Genomic DNA, 17,040 nt, shown 5'->3' with positions numbered 1-17,040 from the left:
ATTCAATTTATTTTATTTATATATAATATACACATTACAAACTTAAATTTAAATCGTATTCATTAACAAAAATAGAAAATAAGCAAGAATATTATTGCTAAAGGTGTAGAAGAATCCAACTTCGGAGAACTCCTTCAGACACATGGAACAGATCAATGTCCAATGAGATATTTTTCAACATAGCGGTAGCTCTTCCTACAGGCATAACCATCGGCAGGTTGGTCCTGTGTATAGGAATGTGAAACAATCTATGCCGACGCTGTCTTAGGTAACTATCGAGAACATACAGACAAATGTTCCAAATAATTTCAGGATTATCGATCATACCGCGCAACAATCGATAAAAATGCGTAATCAAATACACATTCCTTCTAGTCTCTAAACTATTGTAACCAAGCATACCCTGGAGAAACTAGGTCAGGTAGAGCCAAGGATAATAAATAGCTGTACTCTGTCATGTAGAGATACCTCAGAAACTTCTTTTGGACTTTCTCTACCATAAGAGAGTACTTAAGCTCGTGTGGCCCCCAAATCATGGAGCCACTCTCGAGTCTACTTCGCACCAAGGAGTTATAAAGAGTTCTCAGCACGCGGGTATTTTCGAAAACCCTGGCAGTACGCAGAATAAATCCTAGCATTTTCAATGCATTACCACTGACCGTGAAATATCAGACAACATTCAGGATGTTACAAGTCCCGGATATACACGCCTTATATATACACTTGGATGGATTGACTCTGGCCAATGGATGTACATAACAGATTCTCCAGTTCTTGAATGAAGATAGCCTGGAACGACTGGTTGTGATCAGAGCCTGGGGGGGAAGAGGAGAGGAAAACCCCTCAATCCATTCGGCGCGTCTCTTGGAGATAGTCGCAAGTAGGTGCCTTCTTTCTTCAATTAATCTCATTATGCGCATATTATTACAAACCATGTACTCGTATAAAATAATTCACAAATATATTATTTTTAAAAACCTTTAAAAACAAATTAATCACAGAAGTAGAAGATGTGCTGTAGTTGTTACTTAATTATATCAAACAATGACTTTCCGGAAGTGGAGAATCGGAATGAACTCTCATGATGCAAGCAAGGGTACTTACTGCAATGCAGAGTCTCATCAGATCCGTCGGTGCAGTCGGGGCTGCCATCGCACTGCCAGGAAGCGGGAATGCACTCATTGTTGCTGCAAGTAAACTGCTCCTTATGGCACTGGTGTTCTGTAAGTGACCAAAATTACGGGCTGTGAATACAATTACTAAAGAAATCAGAAACTGGACAGGTCTTGCGGTGGAACATTAACACATTGCTTGCGGGAAATGCTTAAATGCGTCTTTTAAATACTGTTGATATCAGCGGGAGGCGCTTATAAGCGTTCTATTTGCTTACTTTTGGTAGAGCGCCAAAGAACATTGTATAGATGAGAATTGGGTTTGCGGTTACTTGTGAATAGTATACGACCCTTATTAGTATAGTAAATATGGTAGGGGTTGATTGAAAAGTTGTCCGACGACAATGTGTAAACAAGATTCATGACCAAAAATGGGAAAATCATTTCCAAAAGTTTGCAGACCCCTTCGTGGTGTAATGGTCAGCGTGTTTATCTACCGTACTGGAGGTCTCAGGTTTAGAGACGCTAAAAAACATTGTACAGACAGGAATTGGGTTTGCAGTTACTTGTGATTAGTATACGACCCTAATTAGTATACTAATTAGGGTCGGGGTTGATGAAAAAAACCTCTCGCCAACAATGTGTTAAGGTAATTTCTGTTTGATTGTGCGATTGATATTATTGCTTAAAGGGAATTTCACAACCAGCCCAATATCCGCTCTTAGTTTATACATTATATAGTGCATATAATGTGCAATTAACATTGGCGTTCATTAGTCGTGGAAATTTAAAAGTAGACTTTTAAAATTGCTGTTTACAACAGATATATTAGTAGTTTTATCATATCCTGTTATTTTTGTTTTGTATAAACCTCTGTAGTGTAATGGTCAGCACGCTCGGCAACCGTACTGGAGGTCCCGGGTTCCATTCCCAGGGGGGGTCAAATAAATATAAGTGATTTCACTCTAATATTTATTCAATATTACCCTGGACTGGTACCTGAAGCGGTTGGCTGATCACCTTTCCTTCATGTGTTAACGATCAAGATAACACTGCGTTTATATGGTGCAGTGCCCTATGCACCATCGGGGTGCAGATAAGGGTTTGAAGATGAAGAATAAACCTCTACAAGTGTCAAGAGGCAACTGGTATTATTACTAACATTATTTTGTTGATTTTTTAAATGCATTTATTTCCTATAAGTTTGATTTAAAACAAATAAGAAAACATGACCTAAATCGTCCTTCCGAAGCAAGGACTTCACCCAAAAATGGCACTGCCAAAGCCATGAAAATGCAAGATGTCCGGAATCGTTTGTACTCACTGCAGCCGGCCTCGTCGGAGCTGATGCCGTCGGGAGACTGGTCCCCGTCGAAGCAGTCGTCCTCCCCGTCGCAGCGCCACTGCAGGTAGATGCACACGTCCGGGTTCCCGGCGCAGGCAAACTTGTCCGAGGCACACTTGGTCACCGGAGCCACGGTGGTCACTGAAATATTATCATTTTAAAACACATTTCACAAACATATTTCTTTCTATCTTCTTTAGCTTTCTGTTCTCCGCTGCTGGATATAAGCCTCTTCTGTATCATTCCATTTTTTTCGGTCTTCTATCATAATTTCTACCCCCACAGCAGCTATGTCGTCTGACTATCTTTTTTGAGATCTGAAGACGCCACTATCATTCTCCCAAGGTCTAAAACTAACTAACTAACTATCACGCCGCTTCCCCGGAGGGGTAGGCAGGGAGAATAGAACGCCACACCACTCTGTCTTTGCAAACATTCTTCGCCTCTTCCACGTTCATGCATCTCCTCATACATACCCACCGATTGTTAAGACTCCTAACCTGACCACTTTTAAGTGTTGTCATACCTGATCGTACCATGTTTTTCTCGGTCTTCCTCTGCTCCTTTTTCCACTTACATTCACAAATTTGTTTTACCGTTCTTTCCTCACTCATTCGTTCTACATGTCCAAACCATCTCAACACACCTTTCTTAATTTTATCGATAATGCTTATCTCAGCTTTGCATTCCTTCCTTATTTCACTATTCGCACATCTATCATACATCGTTTTGTCGCAGACTAGTCTGAGAGATCGCATTTCGACTGCATTCAGTCTATTTTCATCCTTCTTTTGCCAACTCTATGTTTCATGTCCAAACCATCTCGACACACCAAGGTCTCAAGGTCTCCATCTCAAAAATTTAGGGGTCCATCTTAGTCTTGCAACACGTCCCGCCCATTGTCACTTGTGCCTTGCAATGTGATCCATAATACTATACGCTACTCTGGTTCAGTTCCTAATTTCTTAATTTTTTCTCTCAGGCATGGATTTGAGCTTCTCTGCGTTTCTTTTTGTCAGAGCCATGGTCTCTGTGCATATGTTTTCCCGGGCAGTGTACAGGATTCATACACTGTACATTTTTATCTCTTTACTCTCTAGTTCCAACCCTTATGTATGGAAGCGAAGCATGGAGTTGGCAAAAGAAGGATGAAAGCAGACTGAATGCAGTCGAAATGCGATCCCTCAGACGAATGTGTGGCAAAACGATGTTTGATAGATGTTCGAATGATGAAATAAGGAAAGAATGTAAGGCTGAGATAAGCATTATCGATAAAATTAAGAAATGTGTGTGTTGAGATGGTTTGGAAATGTGGAGCGTATGAGTGAAGAAAGAACGGTTAAACAAATTTATGGGGCGAATGTAGTTGGAAAAAGAAGCAGAGGACGACCGAAGAAAACTTGGCACAATCAGGTATGTCAAATACTTGAAAGCGGCCGGGTCAGGAGTCGTAATATTCGTCGGGTATGTATGAGGAGATGCATGAACGTAGAAGAGGCAAAGAATGTTTGCAAAGACAGAATGGTGTGGCGTTCGATTCTCTCTGCCTACCCCTGCGGTGAAGCGGCGTGATGGTTAGTTAGTTAGTTAGTTGCTCTCTAGAATGTGTTTGAGTTCGCCAAACGCAAACATCGTTAGATATTCTACATTAAAATTAAAAACTAATTCACTGACCATTACGCCACTCCTCCGCAGGGTTAGGTTAAGTTTTAGTTACTAGATTTTTTTATAAAATGAAAACCTGCAGTTGGAATTCGAATTTTATTTTAATATTATAATAATAATAATAAATAATAAAACCCTTATCCGCACCCCAACGGTGCATAGGGCACTGCTTCATATAAACACAGTGTTATCTCGAACGTTTACACATGAAGGAAAGGTGATCAGCCCTCCGCTTCACAGTCAGTCCAGTGTAATATTGAATAAATATTACAGTGAAAAAATCACTAATATTTATTTTCAACCCTGGGAATCAAACCCGGGACCTCCAGCACGGTAGCTAAACACGCTGACCATTACACCACGGAGGCGGACAAATGGAATATTATTACTAAGTTAAATTTTAATTTTAATTAAGTTGAATTTTAATTTTCACCTGTCAATGAAAACATCTGTTAGTTTTCGAAACTAGTCGCGTTAAATTAAATAAAACTCATAAGTGGTTTATTTCAAGTGTTTAACTGTCATTCCGCAAAGTTAATGCCGAATGAATAAATAATATTATTTTTAGTAAATATTCTATTAGTTTTCCAATAAATAAATAGGAAATGCATGAGTTCTGGCCAGCATAAAGCCTTCTTAGAACAACCGAAATGAAGACTCTACGGCCCAATGCAGGCCTAAAAACACATTTGTTTGCTAAATCATTTCCACCCTAATATTTTCCCCAATTCATTCACAGTGAAGCGCCCTTGAGGTATTTTTTTTTACGAAAATGGCGCTATATAAGTTACCCAAATTTATTATTATTATTATTATTAACACTTCGCGACAGAGAAACTCTGAAATAAGGAAAATCTGCGATGTTGAAGATGTTGTGCGATGGGGAAGAGAGAGAAGTTTCTGGAGAAATCATGTGGGAAGAGCGAGTTCGGATCGAGTGGTGAGGATAGCAGCGGACAGCAGCATAAGAGGAAGCAGACCCCCAGGAAGACCACCTAAACGATGGAGAGACAGCTGGTCTTCCACTTCCCAGCTGCAGACCGGAAAATGACAGGAATTAGTCCTAAATAAAGAGGGAGATGAGCAGAGTTAGGTACCGGTGCAGTTCTCCTCGTCGCTGTTGTCCAGGCAGTCGTTGTGGCCGTCGCAGATCCAGGCGGGGTGCAGGCAGGGCGAGGTGCGGGGGCAACGCTGCGGCAGGCGCGCGTCCCCGGGCGGGGGGGCCCGCGCGCCCAGCGAGCCCGCGCCGCACGGGCCCAGCGCGCACCCGCGCTCGTCCGACGCGTCCGGGCAGTCCGCCTTCAGGTCGCACGCCAGCAGCGCGTCGATGCACTGCCCGCTGCCGCATCTGCCAGTCATACACACACACACACACATGCATATTATTTTTTTTTAACATATTTATTTATTTAACTTGCTTGCTAACTTTTAACTTTTTACTTTTTCATCTTTTTTATGTTTTTCATTTTATTTTTAAAAAAAAATTGTTTTCTGATAGTCAAGTATTTTTTGTATTTTATAATAACACTATTATTGTAGTTCTACTTATAATACCTATACCTTTATACCCTTTACTATGATTAAATTATATTGTATACCCACACACAGGCCATGCCTTAGTGGGATCTTTTTTTTTAATATTTATATTTATATTTTATTCATATTTTTTTGTATTTGAATTCATGTCATGTAATGCAAAAGAATTTAATATAAAGAAAAAAAACCTTTCTGGGAGTATGGACGTAAATGTATATATGAGAGTTTGGCCAAGTTAGTCGTTACCTGAAGAAGTCGTCCTCGCACGGGCAGTTGAGCTCGTCGGAGCCGTCGTTGCAGTCGTTCTCCTTGTTGCACACCTGCGACTGGTGCACGCAGCGATTGTTGGTGCACTGGAAGTAGTCCTGGGGACATTTGCGGGTGGCTGCGGAGAAACAAACCATTACAGAACAGCTCAACAAGAGTCCATCAGAGTTGAAAAAATTAGACAATATTTAAAAAAAATTTAAAAAACAGTTGATGTATATTTTAAGACAGACCACAGGATGGATCCCAAAATTTTTAAGACGGAGACCTTGGGAGAATAAAAGAAGTGTTGGAAGACCTCAAAAAAGATGGTCCGACGATATAGCCGCTGTGGGGGGTAGAAACTGGCTGCAAACAGCAACCAACTGAAGGAAATGGAAGGATACAGAAGACACCTATATTCAAGATGTATATTTCTTTGTTTAGAATGGAATCTTTACTGGTAAAAGATAGATAAAATAAATTAAAACACCTAACTTATAGGAATACCGACAAAAGTCTTCACGGCGGTATTCCGAAACGCTGTTAAAATTTTACCTACTAATGAAAAGTAAATACAAAAATATATATATGACTGGTCATGTGTCAGGTTGTGGTCCCGTGGTTAGTGTCGTGGACTCTTGAGTGAGAGTTTCTCGGTTCGAACCCACTCTACCACAATTTGATACATATTTCTAACAATGAGCCACTTAGGCTCACAGAAATAGTATGAAATTTAAGTATTTTTGTCTTCTTCTTCTTCTTATTTTAAGACTAGGTCCTGTCATTCTCCGGTCCGCTAGTGGGAGGTGGAAGACCAGCTATCCTTTCATTGTTTAGGTGGTCTTCCTGGGGGCTGATCCCGCTGATGCGTATAGTGTTTTTGTAAATAATAAAAAACACAAATGCTTCTCTTTTTTTTTAAATTAGAAAAAACTTATGAAAATGTAAGAAATATATACGTATATGGAAGAAAAAGACTTCTTCAATAGACTGAATAGAAGTGATTGACACCAGGAAGATAGGGATAGTCAGTGGTCCAAACAAAAAGTAAAGGAGGATGGAAAGAGTCAGCACAAACTTACAGCAGTAGCTCTCTTCTTCGTCGCTGCCATCGCTGCAGTGTTTTATTCCGTCGCAAGTGGACTCCATGGAGATGCATCCTCCGGAGGCACACCTATTAACAAAACAAAATTGCATTCAATTTTCTTCTTCTTCTCAACCTTGTGTGTACCCAATGGTACATAGGGCTCTGCATCGTATAGAAGCAGTGTCATCTTATGCGTCAAATACACGAAAGCAAGGTGATCGGCCCAGCTTTTCAGGTACCAGTCCAGGGTGATATCAAATAAATATTTTAGTGAAGTAATCGAACAACAAGGAATCGAACCCGGGACCTCCAGCACGGTAGCGTAACGCGCACACCACTATGCTAGGGAGGCATTCAATTTTAACAATACACAATACCATTTCTCCAATCATTTTTGATATTCTCAGTTAAAATTTTTCCACATTCCAATAATTGTAGAAAAAACGAAGTGTCCTTACTGGAACGTGAGCTCCTTGTACTCGCAGAGTATGTTCTCGTTGATGCAGCGCTGGCCGTCCGAGGCCAGGACCTTCCCCCTGGAGCAGCCGCACACAGGGCTGCCGCGGGGATCCACGTTGCACAGCTCCGAGCAGCCGCCGTTCAGCACGTAGCACGGGTTCAGCATGCCTGGGGGGAAGAAAACATATATAAATAATAATATTTATATCATTTTTTAACATCTCATCAAAGATGAAGAAAAACTTGGAAGTCTGGGCATTTACAGGGCTGACGACAGTCATAGGCTGGTTTAAGTGATCACTTTACACACGTGTAACATTCACCAATTCTACCCATTATTGACAACCACACTACTCAAATTCTTGGAAGTTCTTTATATGAATCAAATTTGAAACCTTGTTCTTGAATCACTAGAGACATCTATTGGTGAGATGAAAAGAAGCTTTTTTTATGATAATCCAGATTTGTGAACAAGTATTTGTACACAATTCTATCAAACAGTTATTTATTCACAATGTTTTTAGTATGTCCAAATTTCCACTGAGGAGTTATTTATATTGATATAGATGATGATCATTTAAACCAGCCCATGACAGGACGTAGGCCCTTTAAATACCATGTCTTCCATTTTCTTTTTTATCCATGTTGAGATATCAATATAACTAACGATCCATCACGCCGTTTCTCCACAGAGGTAGACAGAGAGGATAGGACACCACACCAATCTGTATCCTACTAGCTTAATAATGCCCAGAAAAAAATCCCAATGGATTTTAAACTTGGAGGTGTAATCTATTGACTTGTTGAAAATGACTAACTGCATTGATGTTTATTTTGTTGCCAAGCAAAAGTGACTTAAATGGCCTTCCTGAACATTTTACATTTTGTTAGTTGGTCACTTTCTTGACACCTGTTGTTTAATTTCCTTATTATTTTTTACTGTGTACCTGTGTATTGAAATGTATTCTCTTCATCTTACCCTCTTTTGTTATTTTCCTAGTTAAAAAATGGAGAATCACAGAGTTGGTGCTACAAGTAGTGATCTATGTTCTATGGGACACATTTGGGACTCACAGTTGTCGGTGTCGTTGGCAATGGCCACGATGCCCATGGGCCGGAGCACGTCCTTGCGCAGGCGCGTGAGGCTGGCCCCGCTGGCCTTGTCCGTGCGCAGCACCGCGTGCAGCACCCAGTCCGTCCAGAAGATGTAGTCCCCGTGCACGGCCAGGTCAAACGGGTGCGCCGGCATGCCCATGGTGATCACCTAGAGACAGAACGCTGGCATTCAGAGATATTCAGAGGGATGTGATCACTCGAAGATAGAAAGCTGAGATTGAGAGAGATGTCATCACCACCCAGAGACAGAATGTTGAGATTGAGAGAGATGTCATCACCGCCCAGAGACAGAACGCTGAGATTGAGAGAGATGTCATCACCACCCAGAGACAGAACGCTGAGATTGAGAGAGATGTCATTACCACCCAGAGACAGAACGCTGAGATTGAGTCACTAGCCTACATTGATGACGATCTAATTTAATTCACCTTTCTTTGACAGTGGTATAAACTACCGCGTGCAACGGTGATATGTATTTTGTACACCATAAAAAAATGTGATTTAAAAACGATGTGTGAAAGATGTGGAATTCGTAAATGTTGCTTTTATTGATCGTAGAAGTTGTAATAATTTTGCAATGTTAGCTCTTCTGGTAGGTATCTGAAAATGAGAAATAAATACATCGCAGGTAGCCGCAATAGCTGACGTAGCGACACGACTGCCGCATAAGACGACCTGCACGCTACGAAACACGCTACGATGTGCGCCTGTATGCAAAGCACGGGACACACGCACACACTGGGAATCGTTTGTGTTTGGGAATCATCTGGCCTACAGAATGGTAAGAGTTAATATGTTTCTAATAATAAAATACAATTTAGTAGACTAAAAATCAGCGTGTGATTTTAATATTTAATATACCAATTAAAATGGAGCTCCAAAAATCTCTGAGTTAAAAACTATTCATATTCAGTTTAACCCTCCTGGGAATCAAACCCAGGTATTAGCATGTTAGCCAAACACACTATGAAGACGGACAGCTGTTCTTTCCGTGGATTTAGCGGCTGACGGGTGGCACACTCACCACTCGGTGGGAGCCGTCGTACTCGGCCCGCTCGATCTTGTCCAGGCGGGCGTCGGCCCAGTAGAGCTTCTGCGCCCGGTGGTCCAGGGTGAGGGCGTTGGGCATGCGGATGTCCGTGGTGATGATGGACTCCAGCTGGAACCCGTTGCTGTGCGCGCGCTGGATGCTCGGCGACTGGAAGTTCCAGTTGGTCCAGTAGATGCGCCTGGAAGACAGACACCTCCGCATTTACAAACTTACACAATAGAATAAAATACTTACTTACTTATAACCCTTATCCGCACCTAATGGTGCATAGGGCACTGCATCAAATAGACGCAACGTTATCTTGATCATTGCTTACATGAAGGCAAGGTGATCACTCCTGCGCTTCAGGAACCAGTCCAGGGTATCGAACCTGGGACCTCCAGCACGGTAGCTTAACACGCTGACCAGTACACCACGGAGGCGGACAAGAATAAAATAACAATTATGTAATTTAATAAACATTAATTTTAATTGACCAGCAACCGGGTTTCGTCGTAACCGACATCATCACACTGGTGTGAGGCTAGACAAAATTCTATGTTATATACACAACAAGGCAGGAGTTGCAAACCATGATTTTATGTAATTTTTCTGATAAAACAAATTTAAATTGAATGAGTTTAAGTATTCGCTCACTCCTTTCAAGAACGTCATAAATCAAAAATCGTCAATTTTGAGTTGTGCATGTTTTTGTAATGCCCAGAAAGTGTACTATATCCCAGCAAAAGAGGCATATTTTTAACTTAATATTTACCCGCTACAGGGCAGAAAGTGTTATTTTTGCATTTTGAAGAAAAGGTATTGTTTAATTATTTTTTTAAATATACTAAATATTTCTCAAATGGAGAAAAAATATTCAGGTTTTATCTAAAAAGATCTGTTGCACAGTAAAAAGTTGATATTTATTTTTAATACATTGTATTTTATGTTTGAACTTTAAAAACGTTCTCCTAAAAAATCAAGTTTTTTGATTTATGACGTTCTTGAAAGGAGTGAGCGTATTGTATTATAATAATAATTAGATGTGAATTATGGTAAAGGTTTTAGGCATGATTTGATATAATTATATGAAAGAAATGGATTTTGCATGTAAATTTAAATGATATTATTTGCAGTAAATTATTTATTAATTAGTGTTATTTGCTATAAAATGCAGTTCCACCAAGAAATGTCAGTACAAAACTTAAAACTTACACAAATAGCCCAAATGTGTAAATTAACACATTGTTGTCGGGCGTTTTTTTCATCAACCCGGACCCTAATTAGTATACTAACTAGGGTAGTATGCTAATCACCCTTATCCGCACCCCAATGGTGCATAGGGCACTGCGTCATATAAACGCAGTGTTATCTTGATCGTTTACACATGAAGGAAAGGCGATCAGCCCTCCGCTTCAGGTACCAGTCCAGGGTAATATTGAATAAATATGACAGTGAAAAAATCACTAATATTTATTTTACCCCCCTTGGGAATCGAACCCGGGACCTCCAGAACGGTAGCCGAGCGTGCTGACCATTACACAACGGAGGCGGACAATGCTAATCACAAGTAACCGCAAACCCAATTCCCATCTGTAAAAAGTTTTTTGACGTCTCTTGTGTCCTACCAAAAGTAAGCAAATAGAATACTTATAAGCGTCTCCCGCTCTCTACCAACATTATATATATTGCTTCCTCATACATAACTACTGATTATTCTGACTGAAACCTTCTAAAGTTATTCACATAAACATTGATCATGACAGCAACATGTTTCTTGACAGCTGCCTTTCTTGACATATTGTACAAGCATTCTGAATTAAAACATATCGTCCTCATACAGGGGAAAATGACCAAGCGCATTTTTTACAAAAACGTGATTATTGTTATATGGTTGACCTGGATAAATCCCAAAGCGATTTTAAACTTGGATGTATAATATATATATAACCATATCCGCTCCCTAGGTGGAGCATATGGAGTCCACAAACTGTCTCCAGGCTTTTCTGTCGGCTGCCAGCTCCCTTGCATCCTCTCAAGTCAGATCCGCGTCCCGAAGTTCTGACGAGAACTGCCGACGAATTGTCAGCAGTGTATAATATATTGACTTGTTAAAAATGACTAACTGCATCGATGACCAACGTGAACGGTTCAATGGCCCTCCTGAACATTTAATGTATTGTTAGTTGGTCACTTTCTCCTGTACGACTACGAAATTAGAACTGCGAAAACTAGAATGTGAATTAGGAGAAAGAACAGTAAAATGAATTTATGAAGCGAATGTGGTACGTAATAGAAGCAGAGGAAGACTCTACTGTATGGTGTACTGGCTACATTATTCGGGCGGGATACTACAGACTGCTGTATTCTTAAATATGAAAGTGGGTGTTGGCTCACTGCAGACAGCTGTCCACGGCGATGCCGCGCGGCTTGTCGTTGGCCTCCAGGCGTATGACCCGCTGCATGAGGGAGTGGTTGGTAATAGAAGCAGAGGAATACACTACTGTATTGGTGTACTGGCTACATTATCCGGGCGGGACACTACAGACTGCTGTATTCTACAATATGAAAGTGGGGGTCGGCTTACTGCAGACAGCTGTCCACGGCGATGCCGCGCGGCTTGTCGTTGGCCTCCAGGCGTATGACCCGCTGCACGAGCGAGTGGTTGGAGTGCGTGCGCGGCGCGAACACGGCCGACAGGTTGACCTTGTTGATGGTGGCGTCGTTGTTGCACGTCCAGTACAGGTGGCCCGTCACCTGGTCGTACGCCAAGCCCTCCACGGAGCCTTGCTCTGGAAACCAAGGTAACACTGTGTCAAGTCCTATTTTACCCGATTCATAGACATTCATTTGTGATGGCGTTTAAAATTTGGACATTTGCAGAGGGCCATAGAACACGGCAAGACAAAATACTTTCATTTGCAGTAGATGGATCTTACATAAACTGCAACATATTGTGGTTTCATTAATTGATTCGGCAGTCACTTTGTGGTAAAATCTATCCATTTTTAATTAATGTTTTACTTAGTTAATACCACTATTTCTTAAAATCTACTGTGACACCGCATCATTTTCAAACACCGTACGGTGTTTGAAAATGATGCGGAATGCATCGAAACACGTGTCACAGTACATTTTAAGAAATAGTGGTATTTACTAAGTAAAACATTAATTATAAATATTGTGGTTTGTTAATGTTTTCATTGGTGATTTGTTTGTTGTTCATGTAGATTATTACTGGTGTTTTCTGTTTAATTTTTTATCGGTGACTTGTGTGCTGTTTTCAAGTAGTTTATTGTTGATAATTTGTGTGTCGTTTTCATGTAGTGTGATACATACTGGTGATTTCCGTATCATTTTCATGCAGTGTGTCATTGGTGATTTGTGTGTCGTTTTTAAGTAGTGTGTTATCGGTAATTTGTGTGGTGTTTTAATACAGTTTATTACTAAAAATGTCCACCTCCGTAGTGTAATGGTCAGCACGCTCGGCTACCGTTCTAGAGGACCCGGGTTCGATTCCCAGGGGGGGTAAGAATGTGTTATGAATGATTTTTCCATGTAATATTTGTTCAATATTACCCTGGACTGGTACTTGAAGCAAAGGGCTGATCACCTTTCCTTCATATGTAAACGATCAAGATAACACTGCGTTTATATGACGCAGTGCCCTATGCACCTTAGGGGAGCGGATAAGGGTTTTATTATTATTATTATATTATTACTAATGATTTGTGTCTCGTTTTCATGTTATTGGTAATATCTGTATTGTTTTCATAGTGTATTATTGGTGATTTGTGTACTGTTTTCAAGTATTGTGTTATTAGTGATTTGTGTGTTGTTTTTATGAGGTGTGTTATTGGTGATAGATAGGTTAGGTTGCTGGGCAATGTTAAGTATTGTTTGTTATATTCAGTGATGTGGTGTACTTGATTGATTATACATTTAGACACTTGCGGACCCTTTGAGCGGAGCTTTTTGAATATACTCACGATCCACGATGACGGAGTGGCCGGTCCCGTTGAAGAAGACGGTGTTTATGGAGCCCTTCTGGATGTCCGAGTAGAAGAGTCGGGAGCTGGCGTAGTCAAACGACAGCCCGATGGCATTGCGCATCAGTTCTCTGCAAAGGGCGACAGGAATTAGTGCAAAAATACACAGGATGTAATAATTCCATAACACACACCTGTGCTGGGATTCAACACGGAAGATAAAGTTTCATCTTCAAGGTGTTCTTAACTTTAACTTCATTTCTTCTTCTTCTTCTTATTATTATAGGCCTTGCGGCCTGTTTTTAAGAGGGATTAGCCTCCTGCGACGTCGATTCCCAGCTATCGACCCATCTCTTCGGTCTACCATGGGGTTGGCCGTACAGTGCGATGTGGGGGAAAAAATTTCATTTCTACTTGATGAAAATATTTGTGTGGGGGAAAAAACTTGTTCATATTAAAATGGTATCTTTACTTGACGGATACACACGCGGTTTCAAAATCCCAAATTTATTGGAAATAAAAGGACAGTAATGTCAAAGCTATCTACGCTACAAAGTGACTTCTTTACAGAATACCAGACCCGAACTGGGATCACAGGTTGATATACTAATAAAAATAATAAAATTTGGCTAATTTATAATTTTACAAAATACTCTAAATACGCTTTACAGTTTTCTTACATAGTCTGCCAATATGCAATGGCATGGATGGCTTATGTTTTGCAAGACTGGCATAGTAAATATTTACCATATTGAAAGAGAAAAGGAAGATTTATGTATGGAAGCGAAGCATGGAGTTGGCAAAAGAAGGATGGAAGTAGATTGAATGCAGTCGAATGTAGTTGGCAAAAGAAGCAGAGGAAAACTTGGCACAATCAGGTATGCCAAATACTTGAATGCGGCCGGGTCAGGAGTCGTAATAATCGTCGCGTATGTATGAGGAGATGCATGAATGTGGAAAAGACGGAGAATGCAAAGACACAGTGGTGTGGCGCTCGATTCTCTCCGAAGCGACTGATGGTTGGTTAGTTGGTTATAATAAATAATAATAAATCCCTTACCGCACCCCAATGGTGCATAGGGCACTGCTTCATATAAACGCAGTGTTATCTCAATCGATTACACACGAAGGAAAGGTGATCAGCCCTCCACTTCAGGTACCAGTCCAGTGTAATATTGAATAAATATTAGAGTGAAAAAATCACTTATATTTATTAAACCCCCCTGGGAATCGAACCCGGGACCTCCAGAACGGTAGGCGAGCATGCTGACCATTACACTACAGAGGCGGACTAGTTAGGGTTAGTTGGTTATAAAGAAGATTTTCTACAAAATATTAGCAGATGGTTTGGCACTGCATTCGGCTCTGTAAACGGTGAATTCGTTGCGGTCACAACCTCGTGACTATTGGCCGTGGCACTTATAAAACAGTCGACTATTAAAAAGCTTTCAAGGCTCACCTGTTTTGTATGGCAGGGTACGGCGCATTCATGTCTTTGGCGTCAGTCATGTGTATGGAATCTATCCTCATCACTCGGGAGTACATCAAGAATGCGTCGTAAGCTAGAATAAATCAAATGAAAAACAGTAGGTAGTTTTCTTATGTATTTCTCAGTGAAAACAGGAGTAGGTAGTTTTATTAAGAAAATCTTACTTTCAAATGATTTTTTATCAATGAATAAAATCCTTATTGACCGTTTTAGTGTGGACCGTCAATATATCGACGCTTTATTAATAATAATAATAATAATAAAACCCTTATCCGCACCCCAATGGTGCATAGGGCACTGTGTCATATAAATGCAAAGTTATCTCAATCGTTTACACATGAAGGAAAGGTGATCAGCCCTCCGCTTCAGGTACCAGTCCAGGGTAATATTGAATAAATATTACAGTGAAAAAATCACTTTAATTTATTTTACCCCCCTTGGGAATCGAACCCGGGACCTCCAGAACGGTAGCCGAGCGTGCTGACCATTACACTACGGAGGCGGATATCTTAATCTGACGCTTTATTACTGCGCGAAAACTGCGTACCGTCCAAATATTGACTATCGCTAAGTTTGATTTTAGATATCCACCTGTGGAGACGTGTCGCGTAAATAAACTTTTAAAAAACATATCGCGGTGAAAATAATATTTGATGAAAATGTACAGAATTTTGTGTAAACGATCAAGATAACACTGCGTTTATATGACGCAGTGCCCTATGCACCACTGGGATGCGGATAAGGGTTTTAATCGAAAGGTTATTTTTCTCTATTGAAGGGCATAATATGTGAAGAAAGGCTCAGCAGAAAAATGGGTAAGTGTGACATCAACTTTTATTGGGTGCAATCTCAATTTAACATTGGTCTAAAATTATTTCATCAATTGATTCGGCAGTCACTTTGTGGTAATATCTATCCATCTTTAATTGAAGTTTTACTTTATTTTTAAAGAAAACACTTGTTTTTTTTACCACTTGAGTTTATTTTTGTGACAACTAGTTCAGAAGCTAAGCTTCCGCCTTCAGGTCTAAATGTAAACAAGTATTTTCTTTAATAATATCATCATGTCTAACCACAAAGTAAATGCCGAAAGAATAAATAAAATATGTTTTACTTGGTAAATACCACAATTTCTTAAATTTTATTGTGATATACAGTGTTTGAAAATGATGCAGAATGCATTAAAACACGTACGTGGCAAAATAGATTTAACCGGATCCACGCGGCTCGCATAACCGTATGTGTTTTAATAAAACATGCCCCATACGCGGCTGACATAACCGTATGTGTTTTTACTTTGCTCCAAGTTTCAAACCTCAGTTCAACTTGGAGGGATTTTTTCATGGTGTGGAACTTTGGATAAAATAATACGTCAATCCTTGGCCTTATGACATCTGTTGAAATATCTGACTAATAATTTGTAACATCACAAGGATAAATAAAATAACACATCCCTGATTTTTCTTGCGGTCGGTAATTAGTCCGTGCCATAATCATGCCCTATATCTGTCTCACTCTCGACGCTACGCATCGCCAGTGGGTAAGAGTGACACACGATGCGTGCTTTGATTTATTTATGTTACGATTTTATTTGTTTATATTACGATATATTTCTAGAATAATGTGACACAAGTGTATTATAGAGTACCAAAAAGGCACAATGAATCCCATTGAACGTTTTTGTTTAGGAAAATAAATCGTTTCTTAACTAAATACATGATAAAAGTAATCATTTTAAAAACGGCTAAATACCGCCGCGTACGGGCGTCTCTCAGGAACAAAGTTGACGCGGTTAAAAGGTTAAAGAAATAAGTAGAAATAATGGTAATTACCAAGTAAAACTTCAATTAAAAATGTCTAAAATTATAATAAAGATGTACTAGAATGGCTTTCAAGAATTATTTAATTTGTTGTAATATACATAATTTTACTCTAATAAGTTTGCCGACCGCTGGCCTAAGCT

The 17,040-nt window shown here is 40.1% G+C and overlaps 1 protein-coding gene across 1 annotated transcript in view; it reads right to left on the bottom strand.

Moving 5' to 3' along the window:
- Positions 1-17,040, bottom strand: part of LRP1 (LDL receptor protein 1) — a 181,129-nt gene that overhangs the window by 63,744 nt on the left and 100,345 nt on the right. The window contains exons 45-55 of the mRNA XM_088263885.1: positions 15,048-15,150; positions 13,589-13,719; positions 12,187-12,391; positions 9,594-9,798; positions 8,528-8,717; positions 7,453-7,621; positions 6,990-7,081; positions 5,905-6,043; positions 5,220-5,470; positions 2,437-2,598; positions 1,105-1,221 (exon numbers count right to left, since the gene is read on the bottom strand). Of these exons, the coding sequence (XP_088120011.1) occupies positions 1,105-1,221; positions 2,437-2,598; positions 5,220-5,470; positions 5,905-6,043; positions 6,990-7,081; positions 7,453-7,621; positions 8,528-8,717; positions 9,594-9,798; positions 12,187-12,391; positions 13,589-13,719; positions 15,048-15,150 (1,764 nt within the window). The remainder of the gene's footprint in view (positions 1-1,104; positions 1,222-2,436; positions 2,599-5,219; positions 5,471-5,904; positions 6,044-6,989; positions 7,082-7,452; positions 7,622-8,527; positions 8,718-9,593; positions 9,799-12,186; positions 12,392-13,588; positions 13,720-15,047; positions 15,151-17,040) is intronic.

The sequence above is a fragment of the Brachycentrus maculatus genome, unplaced genomic scaffold, assembly GCF_059751285.1.
Source record: "Brachycentrus maculatus isolate JH-2025_06_01 unplaced genomic scaffold, ASM5975128v1 h1tg000206l, whole genome shotgun sequence".
Lineage (NCBI taxonomy): Eukaryota > Metazoa > Arthropoda > Insecta > Trichoptera > Brachycentridae > Brachycentrus > Brachycentrus maculatus.
Note: the sequence above shows the minus strand (reverse complement) of the source record. Positions and strands in the feature narration are given on the sequence as shown.